This window comes from Lepidochelys kempii, chromosome 1 (genome assembly GCF_965140265.1).
Source record: "Lepidochelys kempii isolate rLepKem1 chromosome 1, rLepKem1.hap2, whole genome shotgun sequence".
Lineage (NCBI taxonomy): Eukaryota > Metazoa > Chordata > Testudines > Cheloniidae > Lepidochelys > Lepidochelys kempii.
In genome coordinates this window covers 244,361,767-244,383,104 of record NC_133256.1, presented here as the reverse complement: position 1 = coordinate 244,383,104, position 21,338 = coordinate 244,361,767, and the positions used below count along the sequence as shown (strand labels likewise).

Genomic DNA, 21,338 nt, shown 5'->3' with positions numbered 1-21,338 from the left:
TTTACCATAAGATCATAGTTGTGTTTCTTCTTTTTTCTTTAATGCTCCCTCTCTCTTTCCTTTCTAATTAAATAAATTAGCCCTGATTTTCCAATCTTGCTACAGTATTTTCACAGTAGTATAACTCCACTGACTTTAGCTGAGTTATTCCTGGTTTATCAGGTGTGGAATCATAGAATATCAGGGTTGGAAGGGACCTCAAAAGGTCATCTAGTTCAACCCCCAATCCCCAATTTTTGCCCCAAATGGCCCCCCTCAAGGATTGAACTCACAACCCTGGGTTTAGCAGGCCAATACTCAAACCAGCGAGCTATCCCTTCCCTGTGTCTTCTGTTGCCATCCTGTAACCATTCCAGTGTGTTTATTTTAATCCTCTCTTAATAACTATTTTTTCTAACTGTCCCCATTTGCTAAAGAAAATGGAAAGAATAAAGAAAATAATGTCTTGCCTGCCTTCAGGCTGCAAACAAAAAGTAAACAAAGGAGAGGCATAATAAAATACACATGGGAAAGGAGTGATTAGGAGACATGGAAATGATAATACCATAGAACAGGGATTGGCAGTCTTTGGCCCGCAGCCCGTCAGGGAAATCCAATGGCGGGCCGAGATGGTTTGTTTACCTGAAGTGTCCACAGGTTTGGCCGATCTCAGCTCCCACTGGCTGTGGTTCGCCATTCCAGGCCAATGGGGGGCTGCGAGAAGCGGCGGCCAGCACATCCCTCAGCCTGTACTGCTTTCTGCAGCCCCCATTGGCCTGGAATGGTGAACCGTGGCCAGTGGGAGCTGCCATCGGATGAACCTGCAGATGCTGCAGGTAAACAAATCGCCCTAGCCCAACAGCGGATTTCCCTGATGGGCCATATGTCAAAGGTTGCCGATCCCTGCCATAGAAGATTATTATTTACACTACACATTGGTGTGCGTAGTGCTTTATAGTTAAATAAAAGGGTATCAATCCCCACCTTTAGGAGTCTCTGACCTATGGGTTGGATTCATGCAGCCACACCCTTTACACACCACATGGATCCAGGGCCTAAGAACCTGATCCTCTAAAGCGCTGAGAGCTAGATACCTTCAGCTTTTCTTATAATATGGCCTTATATTCGTATTAATTGGTGTTGGAAATATGATTTTATTTTAAAACAGAGGCATCCCAAAGCTAGGGTATAAGGATCAATCATGAAAGCTTTAATCCTGTTTTTTTTAAGTAAAAAGATGAGAAATATTGACTCACTCTTTATTATAGTCTGATGCTCCATTGATGTGAAGAGTCTTAAGCTGAGTTTTAAGTACTGAAGCTATCATCTTTTTGTTTTCATAAAAATATGAGAGAAAGTACCCCTTATGGATAAATATAATTCATCCAGCTGTCTTGTCCCCAGCAAAAAAAAAAAAAATCTGATCTAGTGCTATTGGTGGCTTCCAGCTCAAAAAATTCACTAAAAATGAATCGGATGCAGTCATAACTGTACCTTCGTTAAAAAACTTTGCAAGACATCCATCAAAATCACGTACCCTTGGTTTCACAATCAACTGGCCAGTAGCTCTAGACAGAACAGTTTATATGTAAATTCTGAGCTATAAAAGTATTGAGTATAAAAGAAGCTTCCAAAGATTTTAACAGTTGTCATTTGTTCTGTTGAAATGCATTTTTATTTTACTTTATATTATGGCTGACAATAGAGTTGAGACTTGGAAAAATGCTTCTTTAAACTGAAGCTGACAAATGAGGGTGAGTTAGGACAATGCAAATGTCAACACACCCAAAACACTCTGAAAGAGACCTCCAGACCTACTACTTTCTCTAATTCCTCTGTTTGCAATTCTGGTGGATTTGGGATATTGGGGTGGGGGGTGTATTTGCTTTGTTTATCTAAAATTCAAGTATTTCAGACATTTTGCATTTTTGAAATGCCAATATTTTTTTTTAAATAGGCTTCAGAAACAAGAAGCCTATATATAAAATACCTGTGATATGTGCACTAGTTATTCCACTAAGGACTTTAACCACTGTTGTTCTTCCTTATCTACTCAATTTATCACACTTCTTTGGGTTATTTCCAACTCAAAACACAGAAAGACCCAAGAAAACTGGATTTGCTTCATATTAATTTTTATACTTAGGCAAGCCCCCTCCACAGAGATTTGCTATTAGTTTAGATGGAAAAAACCACCCATCTTCCTGAATTATAAAGCCTTTCAAACTTTGCTTTAACACCACTGGCTAAATATGCACCAAATGCCTAATCCTGCATCCCTTAAAGTCAATGGGAAAACTCTCATGCACTTCAAAAGGAGAATGCCCAATCCCCTCTGATATAAATGCCTTATTGGTAAGCATTGCAGACCCAGTTCAGCAAGCCACTTAAGCATACACATAACTGGACTATTCATAGAATCATAGAAGATTAGGGTTGGAAGAGACCTCAGGAGGTCATCTAGTCCATTACCCTGCTCAAAGCAGGATCAACACCAATTAAATCATCCCAGCCAGGGCTTTGTCAAGCTGGGCCTTAAAAACCTCTAAGGGTGGAGATTCCACCACCTCCATAGGTAACCCATTCCAGTGTTCACCAAGCTCCTAGTGAAATAGTGTTTTCTAATATCCAACCTAGACCTCCCGCACTGCAACTTGAGACCATTGCTCCTTGTTCTGTCATCTGCCACCACTGAGAACAGCTGAGCTCCATCCTCTTTGGAACCCCTGTTCAGGTAGTTGAAGGCTGCTATCAAATCTCCCCTGCCCCCCCCCCCCCCGACTCTTCTCTTCTGCAGACTAAACAAGCCCAGTTCCCTCAGCCTCTCCTCGTAAGTCATGTGCCCCAGCCCCCTGATTATTTTCGTTGCCCTCCGCTGGACTCTCTCCAATTTGTCCACATCCTTTCTGTAGTGGGGGGCCCAAAACGGGACGCAATACTCCAGATGTGGCCTCACCAGAGCTGAATGGAGGGGAATAATCACTTCCCTTGATCTGCTGGCAATGCTCCTACTAATGCAGCCCAATATGCTGTTAGCCTTTTTGGCAACAAGGGCACATTGTTGACTCATATCCAGCTTCTCCTCCACTGTAATCCCCAGGTCCTTTTTTGCAGAACTTCTGCTTATCTGGTCGGTCCCCAGCCTATAGCAATGCATGGGATTCTTCCATCCTAAGTGCAGGAGTCTGCACTTGTCCTTGTTGAACCTCATCAGATTTCTTTTGGCCCAATCCTCCAATTTGTCTAGGTCACTCTGGACCCTATCCCTCCCCTTCAGCCTATCTACCTCTCCCACTATCTTAGATCATTAATAAAGATATCGAACAAAACTGGCCACAGGACGTACCCCTGGGGCACTCCGCTTGATACCGGCTGCCAACTAGACATCGAGCAGTTGATCACTACCCACTGGGCCCGACAATGTAGCCAGCTTTCACACACTTAAAGTTAGGCAAACACATAAGCACTTGTTTCTACATGTGTCAAGAGGAAACAATGGTACATACTGCACTAAGGGCCCAATCCTATTGTCCCTGTGCCCTAATAGTTTTCATTGACTGAACTGGAAGTTTTGGGTGTGCAAGGAGTATAGCATCAAACAGTATATTTTCTATAAAAGGCATCAAACTAATTGTTCTAGCTCAGCCTTAACTGTGACCTACAAAGAGAAACATTGGGTTTGTGCCCTTTTTTGCTGTTTCATAATGCATAAAGAATCCTGAAAGCATTTTGTTGTTGTGGGTGTTTTTCTGCTTCTTTTTTGTTTGTTTGTTACAAGTTCAAATCCATCTTGAAATATGTGCATTTTTATTCCTTGAAAAAATTTATAGTTAATCTTCAAATGAGAATTGCTCCAGTTGCTATACGATTAAAATTAAGTGCTGTTTCAGTTCTATTTTAAAAGAAAAACACCTGGTCAGTGATAAATACCCATAAACAATCTCCATTGTCAAATTATTATATTATTATTAAATATAAGATACTAAGTGGCATTAGTTCCAGCTACTGTTGAACCAGTTGCTGTCACTTTCTAAGTTAAAAGTTTGGTCAGAAAGAAATAAAATTGAGCACTAAAGCAGTCAAATGAAAATTTTGATTGTCTAAATAAATAACAGATTCTGTTTTGCAGTGAGACCAAGTGGCAGAGAGTTTATAATCACAGAGAGAGATAGCAGTATCAAAAATGTTATGCAATAATGGGTCTGGAATTCCTCCCTTCAGTTCACATGTGTAATTTAACAGTAGTGGTGATTTCATGTGCTCTTCAACAAATTAGAACCCATTATATTTCTCAAAAAAAGAAAAGGAGTACTTGTGGCACCTTAGAGACTAACCAAATTATTTGAGCATAAGCTTTCGTGAGCTACAGCTCACTTCATTGGATGCATTCAGTGGAAAATACAGTGGGGAGATTTATATACACAGAGGACATGAAATAATCGGTGTTACCATACAAACTGTAACGAGAGTGATCACTTGAGGTGAGATGTTACTAGCAGGAGGGGGGAGGGGAAACCTTTTGTAGTGATAATCAAGGTGGGCCATTTCCAGCAGTTGGCAAGAATGTCTGAGGAACAGTGTGGGGTGGAGGGTGGAATAAACATGGGGAAATAGTTTTACTTTATGTAATGACCCATCCACTCCCATCAAGCCTAAGTTAATTGTATCCAGTTTGCAAATTAATTCCAATTCAGCAGACTCTTGTTGGAGTCTGTTTTTGAAGAGTTTTTGTTGAAGAATTGCCACTTTTAGGTCTGTAATCGAGTGACCAAAGAGATTAAAGTGTTCTCCGACTGGTTTTTGAATGTTATAATTCTTGACATCTGATTTGTGTCCATTTATTCTTTTACGTAGAGACTGTCCAGTTTGACCAATGTACAGGGCAGAGGGGCATTGCTGGCACATGATGGTATATATCACATTGGTAGATGTGCAGGTGAACGAGCCTCTATACTGTGGCTGATGTGATTAGGCCCTATGCTGGTGTCCCCTGAATAGATATGTGGACACAGTTGGCAACGGGCTTTGTTGCAAGGATAGGTTCCTGGGTTAGTGGTTCTGTTGTGTGGTGTGTGTGGTTGCTGATGAGTATTTGCTTCAGGTTGGGGGGCTGTCTGTAAGCAAGGACTGGCCTGTCTCCCAAGATCTGTGAGAGTGAGGGGTCATTCTTCAGGATAGGTTGTAGATCCTTGATGATGCGTTGGAGAGGTTTTAGTTGGGGGCTGAAGATGATGGCTAGTGGCGTTCTGTTATTTTCTTTGTTGGGCCTGTCCTGTAGTAGGTGACTTCTGGGTACTCTTCTGGCTCTGTCAGTCTGTTTCTTCACTTCAGCAGGTGAGTACTGTAGTTGTAAGAATGCTTGATAGAGATCTTGTAGGTGTTTGTCTCTGTCTGAGGGGCTAGAGCAAATGCGGTTGTATTGTTTTTGTTTCTCCTTTTCACCAATCTGGATCTCTTTGATGTGTCTTTACTGGCTACTTAACTCTGTATCTCGCATTTCCATTCCTTTAGTGATTGACAAAAGTCCACACTCCTTTACGTTAACAATTTTATTGATGGGTGAATCTGGCACCATAGCTTATCAAAAAGGGCCCTGACTATATAATTACTTTCACTGAAGAAGTCACATTCAATTTTATAAGTAATAGACCTATAAATCTTCTGAGGTTTTGGAGGACAGTTTTGGGTGTAGGCCAGTTATGGATTAGGTTCCCTTTTATGTCTCCCTTATGTTTCTTCATTTGTATAGGTCTGTCATAAATATAAAGGGAAGGGTAAACACCTTTAAATCCCTCCTGGTCGGAGGAAAAACCCTTTCACCTGTAAAGGGTTAAGAAGCTAAGACAACCTTGCTGGCACCTGACCAAAATGAGCAACAAGGAGACAAGATACTTTCAAAGCTGTAACGGGGGGAGGACAAAGGGTTCTCTCTGTCTGTGTTGTCTTTTGCCGGGACCAGAGCAGGAATACAGGTCAGAACTCCTGTAAAGGGTTAATAAGCAATCTAGTTAGATATGCGTTAGATTCTGTTCTGTTTAAATGGCTGATAAAATAAGTTGTGCTGAATTGAATGTATATTCTTGTTTTTGTGTCTTTTTGTAACTTAAGGTGTTGCCTAGAGGGATTCTCTATGTTTTGAATCTGATTACCCTGTAAGGTATTTACCATGCTGATTTTACAGAGGTGATTCTTTTACTTTTTCTTTAATTAAAATTCTTCTTTTAAGAACCTGATTGATTTTTCATTGTTCTTAAGATCCAAGGGTTTGGGTCTGTGTTCATCTTTGCAAATTGGTGAGGATTTTTTATCAAGCCTTCCCCAGAAAAGGGGGTGTAGGACTTGGGGGAATTTGGGAGGGAAAGACGTTTCCAAGTGGGCTCTTTCCCTGTTATATTTGTTAGACGCTTGGTGGTGGCAGCAATAAGGTCCAGGGACAAAAGGTAAAATAGTTTGTACCTTGGGGAAGTTTTAACCTAAGCTGGTAAAAATAAGCTTAGGGGGTTTTTCATGTAGGTCCCCACATCTGTATCCTAGAGTTTAGAGTGGGGAAGGAACCTTGACAAGGTCTTAATGGGATTTTTCTCCCTTGCATTTAGCTGACTTTCTCTCTTCTAGTTTGAGTAGATGTTTCAGTAGAAAGTTGGATCATACTCAATCTCACATTTAAAAACAAAGAAAATCATTCCCTTTTAAAATTATTGTAGTAGAGAGAGGCATTAAGTAGAAGGAACATTTGCTGAAGGCTTCCATTCATATTTTTTCCTGTTAAATTCTTTGCTACTTCTTCCTAAATAATAAAGCCTTTTTGTTTTTCTTAAACTATGAGAAATTGTGCAACTGTTCCAGCCTGGACAAATGTAAAGTATAAAACATTAGGAAGTATACTGTAGAGATCACTCCTCCATTGGCAGGGAGATAGAGTCATCCAGATCATTCAGTCCATCTCAAGCATCTGTGATTCCGCGAAGGGCTGATACAGTATGGTAGAAATCTAAGTGCTTCTGTATTTCATGAATGTTTGAATATGAAATAGGAGAAGGAAGAAAGCAGGAATCTAGAACTCCAAAGGTTACCTGTAGGGGACGCTTTCACCCACTCTGAGACAGGGTGGGGAACAGAGATTCATGAGGTGAAAAACCAGAGCAACATGAGAAGATCATGACCACTAATGGACTCTGACTAGCTGGGGTGTGATTATATTGAGACCTGCTGGGTTTCTTGGCTCCACAAGGTTTTAGGCTGGACATATATTGTCCTTTTGTTATAAAATAATTTGTTATAAAATAAGATTGTATTTACATTAGTCTTGTTTCAATTACAGGAGGTCTCCATCGGGCCACCAGTGTTCCAGAACATGTTTATAACCTGGACACAGTTGATAATTCTTTTGTTTCAAGACTTGCACATGGAGTCACTTATTATCCCTCTCTCCAGGTGAGGAAAATGTAGGGAATAACTGAAAATATGTAGAATTGCAAATTTATGACTTTGTTTGCTGCCACAAACAGTGGCTCAGGTTTTTTTTCTATCATGTTAAATGTTCACACTGTAATCTCTTTAAACCAGTGGTGAGCAAGCTGTGGCATGCAGGCAATCCGCTGGCGGGCCACCAGACTGTTTGTTTACATTGGCATAGCTCCCAGTGGCCACCGTTCGCCATTCTCGGCCAATGGGAGTCGCAGGCAGCATGTCACCCACTCCACATTACAGAATGAATAGTATCATCTCTGGAAAGGAGGGAGCACTGAGGGAAGAAACTGGAGGTAACACAGGAACCTCAGGGAGATATCATGGTTTTGATGGTAGAAATGGAAGAACCAGGGAGAGTGGATGGCATGGGACAATGGCTTGCAGCTTCCCTATACCACAGTGTGGGACTGTGACTCCTGAAATGAAGCATTCTTTTCCCCCTTACGTATTTAAGGGCAATGGAAGGAACTGTATCTCTCTTCAATAACAAATGCAACCAACCCCACGAGCCTGACCCAGTCCTACAGCTAGATTGTGCACCCCTTCCTTCCACTGGTGAGCATTCCCATTTTTGAGACAATCCCTGTGAGGAGCGAGCTCCTCACCAGTAAGAGTAAGGAGTTTGCAGTCTGGCCCCTAGATGCTATGGCCTCCACCCTAAATTCATAATTCACAGTAACTTTTTAATGCATGTGTATGTAAATAAGGTGTGGTTTAGGGATTATGACAAGTTGCCAGTATGACCATTGATGCCAGAAAAGCTGTTCATCACTGCTCCAGTGCAAGGTCAGATAAGCTGACTGCATGTACAAACCTGACTAGAATATCATTGTTAATGCTCTTCACTGACATAGCCTCTTTCATCTGTCTGAGGGTTTAACTTCAGCTTGAGATGTTGGTGTTCAGTGTCTTCGAAAATCAAGCTCTGGGCGTGTCAAGTTGAACACCTAAAAATGGAGATGACCCAGAATGTAGAGGCCCTTTTGAATGTCTCTCAATTTAGTGACTTGCCCAGGATAACACTTCAAGATGGTGGCAGAGCAGGGACTAAAACGCAGGAGTCTTGACTCCTAGCCCAGGGCTCCTAAGCACTAGAATGCACTCCCTCCTCGTTTCAGTGGGAGGTTAATGAAGAAGTGCAATAAAACCCATTATCATCTGCGTCTTTGACTGAAGTTCACGTTTTATTGTACTATTCTACTAGCAACTGGCAAAACATTTTATCCACCCAAATTATAAAATAATAGTTAAGAAAACAAAAAAAGCTCTGTTCTTCTGGTGACTTTTGTCCCTTTTTTTGCTGGTTTTGTACAGATGAGCTTACCAATCACTTACAGAAATGGCTGGGGGAATACAGCCACACAATATAATTCATACAAGACCATGGAAGAAAGGTACCAAAGGCAGCCTCTGAAGAGATTAGAAGTTTCTCCTCAGAAAGGTCCTGAGAAGCTGGCATATGTATACGATGATTTCCGCTACAACAGGGGAAACCAAGTTGGATTCACTCCAAGGCATGGTGATAGCAGGAGATCCAATGTTATTGCCCCACCAAGATATGCTCGCTCTGAGATTGTTGGTCATGGTAATCGTGATTCTGCAATCAGAGAGCAGATTTATCAAACCCAGTTCCATAGAGGACCTTTTAATGACACAGTCTTTGACAGTGCCCCCACCAGCCCAAGTGTATCTATCTACCCACAAGCTGGATTCAGTCGCAGTATGACCAACCTCTTAGAGAAAGAGAACTACCTGACTACAGGTAGTGCTGTGGGACAAGTCAGAGCACCTGTTGCTTCCCAACCTGGATTTCAGAACAGGCAGTCTCTGAAGTCCAGCTGGCAACAAAGTACCTTCAGAAGCACACCGTCCATGAGGGAAACTCCCCAGCCAGCTGCAGGGACCAGTGCTACTGCCGAAACAGGTGGGAAGAGGATGGCAATGACTGCAGCTCTGGCGGCAGCATCATCAGAAAATGTTCTCTTACACGCTGGGAAAGCAGTCTCCAGTGGATCTCAGCTAGGGTAAGTCTGACTCTAAATCTTCTCCAGTTCACAGATACCTGGACATTTTCATGCGGATTTTGTATCCCACGTGTTTCCCAGTAGAAAAAGAAATGATCCTAGTCCATCAGTTCACAAAGCATAGATGCATTTCTGGCCAGTGGCTCAACAGCCGACTCAATCTAAAATATTTCAGTGTGGAAGAGTCATTTTATGATTTCTTTTTGGACTCTTATTTTGGATGAATGGACGGAAGAAGGGAAAATTATTATTATTACTATTATTGTGAACTATATATACTGTAGTGCCCAAAAGCCTCGTGACTGTGGTCTCATTGTGCTAGGCACTAGTCAAACATATAGGGAGACATGTTATTTGCCTTGAATAATTTACAGTCTAACTTGCAATGACATATTGACAGGCCTTGTGCTGTTGGGTAGATCAGATCATTTCAGCTCTGGTTCATTTGGCAGTTCTTATATAGATTGAACGGTTTAATAACCAGAAGAATATTACACAGTTTACTATACTTCACATTCCTATTTCATGGTTTATTGTACATGTAATTTAAATGTTAATTGTTCTGCTAGCACCAACAGTGTAATTAGAGAATTTCCTTTTTTCCCCACAAACGTGTAGCCTTCAAATTCCTTTTTTTTTCCAAAGCTTTGTTTGTTTTTGTATTTTGTTGTTGTTTTTTATGTTTGCTATTCTATTTGATGGAATTTTGCTGTGGGGCTTGAACATTTCTGATCAGATAGCTACAGCATCATTTGTTTTCTGAGAAATTAAGTGTACAGACCATTGAGGTTTGCAGTATCAGAGTAGAGCATTGTTCTGTGTGTTGTCAGGTCAGGACAAGTTATCATACAGTAAAACGATTCCAGTCAAAATACAGCCTGTTTAAACAAAAATACTGAATTCCTGATATGATTCTGATACTCTTTTAAAGCAGGCAAGGTTAAGGGATTAAGCTGACTGAGGCTATGGAGCAGGCAGTGCTGACAACTGAATTTCTGTATGTATCCTCTGACTAGGTATGAGGAAGTGACTGGTTGAAACTTAAAAGGTTTTGCTGTTCATTTCAGTTGGGATATGCATGCAAAAGTTCAGATTTTATTTGTACCTGAAAAGAAATATCTGAACCTTGGTTGGTCAGCGAAATTGTCCTAAAAACTCTCAGGAAGAGCCTCTCTCATGAGTATTCCTTACTTCCTGTGTCCAGTTGGCCAGTTCTGAGAATGGTCTGCCTTGAGGTGTTATGGCACTTCTGGTCCTAGTCAGAACAAGGAAGTACAGAAACACAGGAAAATGAAAGAATCAGAATAAAAATTAGCCACACTTTTTTAAAAAACAAAAAACTCAGAACAAGTGTGTTTTGGGGGGAGGGGCGGAGGAAGGAGTTGGTTCAAGTTTTAGCTCAAGATTTAGGCCAGTTCTTATTTTATCCATGCCAGTTCACTTCTCCATTGTATGACTTTCCGTTGTGTTAAATGTTGGATTTGATTCACCCTTGTTCAAGCTGCTCCAGCAGAGACATTTATCCCGGAGATAAGGCAGACACAAGTCACATTGCTGCCCTCCCTCAAAGGTCCTGCTGGGGGAAGCAGCCACTGTCTGAGACTTCCCAGAAGTTAAGGTAAATCAGAGCATCTCCTGGGTACCCTGATCCCATGCTCTCTCAGGCTGACTCTATTCACTATATGAGCAGTGTCGGTTGACTCCAGGTCCCCCAGCAGTGCACAGGCTGGGGACATGTTTATATCATTTGCTCCCAACACCAGAGGAAATTTCTACTGCATAAGCCCACATCTTGGATTCTACAGGCAGAACGCATCAGGCCCTCATATTATATTTTCCTGTATAAGCTACTATTAACTGTTGAATGGTAATTTAAGTGGATTTGTTTCTCCACTAAGGCCTTGATTCATGAAAGCACTTACACACATGCCTAAGTCCCACTGACTTAAGTATGTATTTAAAGTTAAACACGTGCGTAAGTGCTTTCCAGAATCATGACCTAACTCTGTACTTGTTTCAAACTAAACTCATTCAAGGGAAAAAGGAGTACTTTACCCAGACACCAGTATATTTTTATAGAGAAGGTTTTTTTATAAAATTAGAGGAGCAGCATAGAACAAAATACAGAAATGATTCACAATTAGACAACATGAGGGTGAGTTTTCAAGGCAGCGCCCAAAAGTAAATGCCAAAATCCAGTTAGCAAACAACTTGGCTTGTATCTCCCATAGGTAACAACACTTCAAGGGCCACAATTTAAAAACAAAACAAAATCCTTTAGCTTTGTGCTGGAATAACATTTGTGTTTGCAATTAATTGTGGGCACAAATACTAGAATTTAGATGTCAGACTGTAAGGCTTGTTGGCAAAATTGCTGTTCACACCTACAAGTGTGTATTCTGTTGTTGTGCCTATAACTGATTGTGACCATGTTCAAGTACAGAGGCAAAATTAGTGGCCAGATTGAGGCCCTCTTTGAAAATGTAGCAATTAACAGCCAATTTTTTCAGCCTAGCTTTTGTGGGTACTCTATATTTTTGCACCCGCAAATTATGGGCACAAATTATTGTGGGAAGCGTATAGGTCACTTGAGTATCTAAATACCTATATGCTCCAAGTTTAGATGTTCAAATGCCCTAAACTGCAATTTTGAATTACAGCCATATTATGAAAATCTAGCCTTAAATTTCCATAAAGATATGGCATTTACTCGAAGTATAAGAACCTATATGATGGGTCATATTAGTTAGAGATTGGAAAAGACAAATAGTCAAGATATAGTCCCTGAAAAGAGATGTATCATTTGATAGTACACTTGATCTTAGACAAAAAGTAAAGAATAAATTATAATCATGTAAACTGTCTTTAAATAGTGAGTTAAGAATAGATTTGTTACAGGTGCTGGTGTATAATAAGATACCCGTGTTCTGCAGATGTGTTATGTTCAGGCACCTACAAAAATGGTAATTACAAACTCTACAAATTCCCCCTTATTAAAAAACATCTCTAGATGTGAATAACATTTAAATAGAGTATTTTTTACAGTTCATTCAATTCCATATTAACATGCTCCATCTACTCTTACAGACTGCACAACATAAAGTAGAATTAGGTATAAGAGATACCAGACACATTGTGCTCTCATGTACACCATTGTAAACTGAGTAGTGTAACTACACTGAAGTCAAGACAATAAACTGTGAGCATAAATTGATTTATTCTGGGTTTACATCAGTGATACCAAAAACAAAATTTGGCCCTACAAATGTTATTCTGTAATAGTAATCGCCACAGATGAAGAAGAATCAGATAGGTCTTTCTCTTCCAGTAAATGCTGGATAATTAAATGTTATGAGTCCAATTCTGTAGTACTTTATTGACTTTGGGGTCTGATTCTGCACTATTTAAATAAATGAGAGTAGGATCAGGGCATTACTCATGTAAGGCACAGAGGATGAAATCCTGCCTCCATGGAAGTTTATTGGAGTTTTGTCATTGATTTCAGTGGAGGCAAGATTTCATGCAGAGTAAGCAATCCCCTTCCCCAAATATCTCTTAATCTAAGACGTGAGTAAAAACTTCAGCATTAAGCCTTAGAACAATTCAGCAGTTAGCCTTATAATAAGGCACACACTGTATTTTACAGCTGTGTGCAGGAAGTTATTTAAAACTTAAGGATTTAATCCTACTCCGGTCTCTTTAAAGATTAGCTGAGAGGATATAAAATCATTAAATTCTTTATATATAACATATAAGCATTTTAAACATTTACAGAATATTTAGCTAACACTGTGAATTCAGAGCTCAGGGCACAGAGACACTTAGCCCTATCTTTTGGACATGCCAATAGGATGATGCACCAGAACCATTCCCATATCAAAGGCTTAGAGATTTCCTGGAGTGCTGCTGCCCTTTGATGTTACACAGCTGTTTAGAGAGCAGTTCCTTCTGGAGTCATCATTCTACTTGTGCTGAGTGCCACCTTAAAATTATCAGACAAAATGGTGCATCGCAGCTACTCTGTGATGACTAGTGCAAGGACTGCAGTACACAACAACAGGATGGAGGCTTTGGGGTATGACAGGTGAATGCAGATATCAGCCATGAAGAAAGACTTTCAGTGAACCACATATTGCTCTAGATCACCTTGCAGAGTTACACTGACTTCAATGGGAGTTGTGTGTATTCATTTTGGGTAGGACATGACCTTGTCTTTCTTGACTGATCTCAGTGCCATTCATTAACTGTTCCTGATGTACATATCCTGCTATCAGGCCTACTTTTATAGCAAAAAGAGTGGGAAAGGGTGTACTTTTCTGGCTCACATTAAGGGGAGTAAGAGGAAGGGATGTGATTCAGTTCAGTGCTGTTCAGGTTCATTATGTATGATTTTGATCAATTGTAAGATCCTTACACCAATGTTGCAATTTAGAGTACCTCAGCAGCTGCACTAAATTGCACTGGTGCCAGGGCCAGTCACGAGAATCAGGGCGCTGTAATTGGCGCCAAGCACAGTTTGGTGCACAAGAGAAGCTAACCCATGTTGATATTATTTTTGCTCATAAGTCTGTTTCTATTTCTCCCTTCTATTTGACACCCTCCTCCAGTTTCTCCTTCACTTCAGCTTTCATTTTTGTCCTATCCTTTTAAAAGGTATTATGGATATGCCTAGCAGATGTCTATGTCCTACAAGAGCACTCCTTGGCACCTGTCTGTTAAATAGATCAGTTCAAAACACTAATTCAGAGAAGACGAGAAGACAGGAGATTGCATGATTCATAATAAATGAAAACATAGTGGAGACATCAGGACATAAGAATGTATTTCATTTGTAATATGGATGAATCACAAAACTAAGTGATTGGGCAACAAAATGGCAAAATAAATTTAATGTGGATAAATGTAAAGTAATGCACATTGGAAAAAATAACCCCAATTATACATACAATATGATGGGGGCTAATTTATCTACAACTAATCAGAAGAAAAATCTTGGTGTCATCGTGAATAGTTCTCTGAAGACATCCACGCAATGTGCAGCAGCAGTCAAAAAAGCAAATGGGATGTTAGGAATCCTTAAAGAAGAGATAGAGAATGAGATGGAGAATATCTTATTGCCCTTATATAAATCCATGGTACGCCCACATCTTGAATACTGCATACAGATGTGGTCCCCTCATCTCAAAAAAGATACACTGGCATTAGAAAAGGTTCAGAAAAGGGCAACTAAAATGATTAGGGGTTTGGAACGTGTCCCATAAGAGGAGAGATTAAAGAGGCTAGGACTTTTCAGCTTGGAAAAGAGGAGACTAAGGGGGGATATGATAGAGGTCTATAAAATCATAAGTGGCGTGGAGAAAGTGAATAAGGAAAAGTTATTTACTTGTTCCCATAATATAAGAACTAGGGGCCACCAAATAAAATTAATGGGCAGCAGGTTTAAAACAAATAAAAGGAAGTTCTTCTTCACTCAGCGCACAGTCATCCTGTGGAACTCCTTGCCTGAGGAGGTTGTGAAGCCTAGGACTATAACAGGGTTTAAAAGAGAACTGGATAAATTCATGGAGGTTAAGTCCATTAATGGCTGTTAGCCAGAATGGGCAAGAATGGTGTCCCTAGCCTCTGTTTGTCAGAAGGTGGAGATGGATGGCAGGAGAGAGATCACTTGATCATTACCTGTTCGGTTCACTCCCTCTGGGGGACCTGGCATTGGCCACTGTCGGAAGACAGGATACTGGGCTGGATGGACCTTTGGTCTGACCCAGTATGGCCATTCTTACGATGTCACGGTTGTTTTCCTTCTCTTTGCTGTTCTTGCAGCCATACTCATCGCATCTTATGCCTTCTGATGAACCTCCAGCAGCGATAGATTATAATTTACAATTAGAGTTGGTCAGAAAAACTCTGACACAACATTTTTCCATTGGAAACCTGCCTGTTTTCCTGCCACCTCACTCAGCTCACAGGCTGCAGGGAACACCAGAGCTTCCAGGGTCTGCAGCTCCAGGGCAGCTCACTATTTGGTGATCTCTAGGCATCCAGGCTCCTATGGCAACTGACTTTCCACTGTTATCTTAACAACAAGATTCTGGTCAGTTTCACCATGTTATTCAGTGGTGGCCACAAGCAAATCTGAGGAGATTCTTGTTAATTTCAGTCAAGAACAGCCAGGGTTTCCTGAGTCCTGGGTTCAGCTGCAGACCATCAGATAAGCAACCAGGGATTTCAGGAATATATTTTGTTTTGGAAACACCATGCTTTGGTGTTGCCAAAATAAATTATTGCAGGATTTCAGTTCCATGAAAATTTTGGGGGTTTTTTTGTCCCAATTCAAAATGAATTTCTTTTCTGAAAACTCAAAAATTTTCATGGAACTAAAATTCAGTTTCCTGGCCAGCTCTGCTTACATTGTAGAGAAATGTGCTGGGGGTGAAAGGGAATGAGAGATGTACCTTACCTGTCCTAATTCTACACATGCACATGTATGCATTTTATTGGCTTACATCCCCTGTAGATACATTTTATTGACAACACATGGGCCTGGTGACTTCTTCTTCCAGCTTTTGACATTTTGCCTGACGTAGTCATCATTCAGGCAAAGGTGGTGGCAATTAGGGGGGAAATGGGAACATACTTTTGAATGCTCCTGTGAGGCAATTTTATGTTTCATTCAGTGAGTGGAAAATAATTTTGTCTGTCTGAAACAAAAGCAATTTTCAAGCCCCCCAAAAAACCCAAGGGCCAATGCAGCAGATGTTCCATGCACAGAGCAGCTGAGAAAGGATAGGACGTGGTGAGTGTATGCCATCATAATAGTATTGCAGAGAAAAATAAACATCAGAGAACCTTGACAGTTACAAACGAACACTCTTTCTAATTTGGCCTCCCATGGGGCCCATCCTTCATGGTGCTATGCACCTCCTAAGGTCAGTGGGAGTGGAGATTGCGCTGCACCTCACAAGGAGGGGGACTTGGGACCTTCTGGTGTGGTTGCATAATTCTGGCAGGATTTATCATGTGCTGACCCACTTCATGTTATAACAACTCCATTTGTCGGGATTTTTTCCAAAGCATGTGTTAGGCAGTTATGGATACCATGACCTTTCTCAACTCTCCAGTTACTGGGAGGAGCATCATAGTCTAAGCATAACTAAAGAGTGTTGATAGTTATGAATTGCCTGGTAAAAAAACACTGGCTGAATGCTGGTATTCTGCCATCTTGATTCACCATAACTTCCATGGCTGTATATTTAGGAGTCCAGAAGGGGAGATGACTCTGGAGCTTGCAGTGAACACTCTGGACACTGAAAAGACATCCTCGTTACCCAAGATCCTTGCTGCAGTTAATTTTATACAGCGTGAGTGCTTCCAGAAAGCAGAAGCCAGACGGAAAGTGAGTAATTGTTTTCATATCAACTTCATGCTAGTAGAGCAAGGAATGTTCTGCATTTACTGTACTGTGTTGTCTGCCACTGAAAGAAAATGACAGTTTAAGAAGCATCATGGGAAATAACAAATAACATTCTAAGCCAGACTCTCTGCTGCTGCAATTTACTCCAGCATCATTGAAGTCAATAGAGTGGCTCCAGTTTACACTGGGAAAAAATCTGGCCCTCTATGTAGTATGTACAAGCAGTTGTGCTTACCATACAATTAATATGTATTTTCTGTTTCTCTTCTCCCTTCTTCATTTTTTAAAAATGAGGGACAATTTCATTAATATATATGTTCGGTTACAGTGGAGATGGCAGCCTGATAAATACCTAGGTAGAAAGAAAATAGGGTACTTTCATTGTGCCAGTGGAAATCAAAGTGTGCTGTGGTGTTTGGACAGGAGTATACACTGTGGGATAATGTGAAAGAGCAAAATTATCTAAGGGTCTTTCTCATTTAAGTTGAGAAATCAGTTACCCGGTTATTTAGCACTACAATATCTGAGGATTGGGCATATAAATAATAATTTAAAAAACAAAACCAAAAAAAACCCCACATAACCTGCTGAACCTAGCACAGCAAATTACATATACATATATAGTAAAGTGAGTAGTGTGATTCCTCATTTGAGAAGAAAATGATCAATTATGGTCCACTAATTCCAATATTTTTTTAAAAGATATGTGACCAGAGTTAGGCTCCTAAATTCATATTAAGGCATCTAAATAGTGGCTTCATTCTCAAAACTATTGAGCACCCAGCAGCTCCCAGGAGCGCCTAAATATGAACTTAAAAGCCTCACTTTAGACATGATTGTTAAAAAAGATCTTGGACAAAATCTACATTTAGTAACTAAGTGTCCATTTTAGATACCTAAACCAGTACTTGGATGACTAAAACAGGTATTTGTGTACCTAAATACAAATTTGGGCATCTAAGTTTGATCACCCAAGTTTGAAAACTAAGCCTTTTATGACTGTATTCTGTTTATAGTTGAGGTGATATGGACCTGAGCTGCAAAGTTAAGACCTAGATTTGTACAGTACCTTTTTGGGGTTTAGGAGTAGTGTTTGTGTTGGATTGAGATTCACTTACTCAGCAGATGGGTCTAACAAATCTTTATTAAGGCAAAACTCTCAGCAAGGGATTGTAGTAAGAATTATACCGGATGATCTCAAATCTTGATAGTGTAGGAAAGCCTAGATTTGGGGAGGTGGTCTTGCTGTTTTTAATGGAATGAAAGCCTGAAAAAAATACAAAATCTGGTAATGCCCACCTTCTTCCTAAATAACCCAAGTGTTTGTACACCCTCCCAAGACATACAAAGTAGAAAGAATAGTTATACATAGTTCTTGTTACTGCTCAGCATGCTGTCTTATGAAGTCATTATGTAGACTATTACATGTGCTGGGTTTGTCTGCTTTGTATATTAATGTTTGTTTGCTCTTACTAGACTTGTAACCATTGGAATAGCAAATAGATAAGTGACACAGATTTCTTTATTTTAAAGAGCCCTATTAGGTTATTTTACATAAAAGCTGAATTACATAGAAAACTGCATTAAATAGGTTTCAGAGTAACAGCCGTGTTAGTCTGTATTCGCAAAAAGAAAAGGAGTACTTGTGGCACCTTAGAGACTAACCAATTTATTTGAGCATAAGCTTTCGTGAGCTACAGCATCCGATGAAGTGAGCTGTAGCTCACGAAAACTTATGCTCAGATAAATTGATTAGTCTCTAAGGTGCCACAAGTACTCCTTTTCTTTTTGTGTTAAATAGAAGCATTAACTTACAATATAAGCATTTTTATCTCTGTTGATTGTGAAACCACTTTTGTCATACAGTAAAAATGCTGATCATGGTGAACTGTGGAATGTTCCTCTAACAAATTCTTCTGTCCTTGGATCAGCAGCTGTCTCAGGAATATAATGTCCCACAGTTGGAAGGTGGGGGGGGGGGGGGGCAGGGAGAATGTAGACTGTATGCACACCATTCCTTCTAGTCCATGTTTTATGACCTCTGGAACCAAGCTACTGAGTATTTTGTGTGATCAATTTTCACAGTATATTGGATGCTATTGAGTGCTTTATTTTTTACTATGATCTTGTGTAACTGTGGAGGTGTCTGGAGTAACTCCATAGGTAAGGCTGAGTTGAGTTTTGCACTTAAAGCAGAGAATCAACCTTTTTATTATTATAAGAGAAATACAGTGTATCCTCCCCAAAATTACTGCAATTAATACAGAATGAATTTTCTGAGAATTTACAAGTAAATCTGTTAATTTGTTTAGGAATTAAAACTAATTAAAAATGGGTCCTTTAAAGAAAGCGAGTATCTAGTATCAAACTTGTTTTTTCATTTCCCCCAAAAAACTCAGTGACACAATAACACAGACTCTTCAAGCGTCCCATAAAGTTAAAATTTTGGGATATTTTGAATAGATGGATGGATGATAAGGATCAAAGGATCATTTTTCCCTGTTATTATTTATAACTGAAAGTTTCTCCTGCAGTAGAGGCTGAAAGGTTAAAATGGCCTACAGAGAATACCATGAAGAACCTCCCTCGTTCAAAATGGCTGCTTTCTCTAGTTGGTGTCAGTTGTACTGACATTACTGCTGACCTCCACTGGTGGCCTTTTTAAGCCCTGGCTGGGATGATTTAATTGGGCATCGGTCCTGCTTTGAGCAGGGGGTTGGACTAGATGACCTCCTGAGGTCCCTTCCAACCCTGATATTCTATGATTGTATGATCTTTCTCTCTCTCTCTCTCTCATTGTTCTCAATGGTTCTGAGTGTCTCTACCGCCGCACAGCATAGGGGGCCAGCATAGGAGTTTTCCCTGAGGACAGCTGTGTCCTCAGTCCCACTGAGAACAAGGGGAGGTGGTAGCCATTTTGAAAGGAGCAGTTCTTTGTGACAAACTTTCAGTTATGGAAAATAATGGCAAAAAATTGCCATTAATCCTAACCATCTTTTCAAAAGCTGTCCTTTGCACCAGATGTACTCAACTGGTAGGCTGGGAGGAGCGGGAAAAGTAATGCAAGTGCATGCAGGAGTGGGTGGGTGAGATTCTGTGGCCTGCGTTGTGCAGGAGGTCAGACTAGATGATCATAATGGTCCCTTCTGACCTTAGTATCTATGAATCTATAAACGTAAGGGGTGCAGGAGGCAGAAGTAAGCAGGTATGTACGTGCAGGATAATGCACAAAGGTGCAGGAGGGAGAGAGAAATTGGATGGGTGGAGGTTTGTGGTGCGGGGGGGGTGGAAGAGGCAGGGGCATTTGGAGGATCAGAGGGAGGGGGAAACAGGGTGTACACTCTGGCTGGTTTGCATTGCTCTGGCTAAATAAAGCAGCTGTAAACCTATTTTAACTAGCCCCATATGCTTTGGCTGCTATTTGCTGCTCCAGATTGGGGCAAAGCAGTCAAAGAGTGTGTCAAAGAATCTGGTCATAAAAGTTAAAATTACTATCTACATATAAAAAAGGTTGATATTTTAGATCTTCAAATCACTAGAAATATTACAGGGCAACATTCCCTTTGAATTTCTGGTTTAGGGTTCATGTGTGAATTTTTTAAATTGAAAAATAAACAAGGAAATTTCTGGACCACCTTAACTCTGCCCTGTCACAGACCCTTCAATCTTCTCATATAGTTAAAACTCATAAGCTACATTGAATTTTTTCCAGATTAATACTTATTATTTCCCCCCATTATTCTTCATAACTGAAAGTTTCTCTTTCTGCAAAAATCTTAATTCTGCTCTGAAATGACAACAATGCAAGAGCAATACAATAATGTTTAAAGCTTGTTCATGTTTGTGACTGCTTGTTCGTGTCTGCTTAGATTAAATGAGTTTTGAAGACACATTTGATTTTTCCCCCTTTTATGGTGTCAGTACAGGGCAGAGTTAAGGTTGATTGGGTGCCCTAAACTGTGCATTACCAAACCATAACGTGTTTGGATTTCCTTTAAATTTAATCTCTAAGTGTGAATTTCCTGGGTTTCCTTGGTTTTGAGATAATTACGACAGCCTTGTAGTGTAGTCTACCCTAAGTTACTGATATATACTCTCAACCTTAACTCCATTTTAATGTAGTCTTTTTCTGGGAACATGTTATGTTGCTATGTATACTAATCTTATGTATGGATGGATTATTACTTCTTTCATTAAATGCCAGATGTTGAAGGGATTATATGGCTTACTGTGTTGGTTACATGCTACAGAGCATTTTCCTTCTTAGGTCTCAGCTCAAATACACATAGGCTTCTGTTTTTCTGAGTTTATTCATTCCATTTTCTGGGTTTATTTTTAGCAGTTTGAGTTTTATGTAGATGTGAAAAAATCAGCATGTTTCTGGGCTTTCTTCTTGTATATATGGTAATAAATAATGCATATTACATTATGTTAGTATATACTGAGGGCTTCGG

General features: G+C 40.2%; 1 protein-coding gene across 1 annotated transcript in view; it reads left to right on the top strand.

The window, feature by feature from the left end:
• Nucleotides 1–21,338, top strand: part of PKP2 (plakophilin 2) — a 60,556-nt gene that overhangs the window by 1,204 nt on the left and 38,014 nt on the right. Inside the window, exons 2-4 of the mRNA XM_073329957.1 lie at nt 7,301–7,413; nt 8,764–9,473; nt 16,728–16,866. Of these exons, the coding sequence (XP_073186058.1) occupies nt 7,301–7,413; nt 8,764–9,473; nt 16,728–16,866 (962 nt within the window). The remainder of the gene's footprint in view (nt 1–7,300; nt 7,414–8,763; nt 9,474–16,727; nt 16,867–21,338) is intronic.